Raw genomic sequence first — 482 nt, 5'->3', positions numbered from 1 at the left:
CGAGGACGTGAGGCCGATGCCGTTGTAATTCAGGCTTCTCCTGGGCAGCTTCATGCTCACTTGGCTGTTCTTGCTTGTTATGATCATGTGCTTGTTACTGCTGTAGGAGAGCAGTTCCTTTTAATCTGCAAGGTTGTTCGGGGCTGCTTGGAGCTTATGTGTCACCTGAAGCCACAGTCCCAGCCCCACAGGCCCTGCTGAGTCCAGTTGCTTTACGACAGGCTGCTGAGAAAGCGGTTCTCCAGCGCAGAGCTGGAGAAGCTGGGAGATTTTCTTTGGCTGACTACCTTTTCCATCTCGGTTGTGCCGGTGCTGGGGTGATGTGGGGAAGTAGTTACCTACCACTGTGCTGTAGTTTCACCTCTGTTCTTGTGCTTGTCTTGTTTCCAGCCACAGCCTCAAGCTGCGAACCTTCAGCACGTTTGACTTCTACAGAAAGCACGAGGATGCGATGACGCCGGCAGGGCTGGCCTTCTTCCCCC

The 482-nt window shown here is 53.9% G+C and overlaps 1 protein-coding gene across 1 annotated transcript in view; it reads left to right on the top strand.

Annotated features, from left to right (window-relative positions):
- The window catches only part of MRPL38 (mitochondrial ribosomal protein L38), a gene marked incomplete at its 5' end in the record, with an annotated part of 3325 nt that overhangs the window by 1694 nt on the left and 1149 nt on the right, over positions 1 to 482 (top strand). Inside the window, one exon of the mRNA XM_008940138.1 lies at positions 391 to 482. This exon is cut by the window's right edge and continues 1 nt beyond it. Within this exon, the coding sequence (XP_008938386.1) occupies positions 391 to 482 (92 nt within the window). The remainder of the gene's footprint in view (positions 1 to 390) is intronic.

The sequence above is a fragment of the Merops nubicus genome, unplaced genomic scaffold (assembly GCF_000691845.1).
Source record: "Merops nubicus isolate BGI_N331 unplaced genomic scaffold, ASM69184v1 scaffold1260, whole genome shotgun sequence".
Taxonomy (NCBI): Eukaryota; Metazoa; Chordata; class Aves; order Coraciiformes; family Meropidae; genus Merops; species Merops nubicus.
The sequence above is the reverse complement of the archived record's forward strand: the minus strand, read 5'-3'. Positions and strand labels throughout refer to the sequence as shown.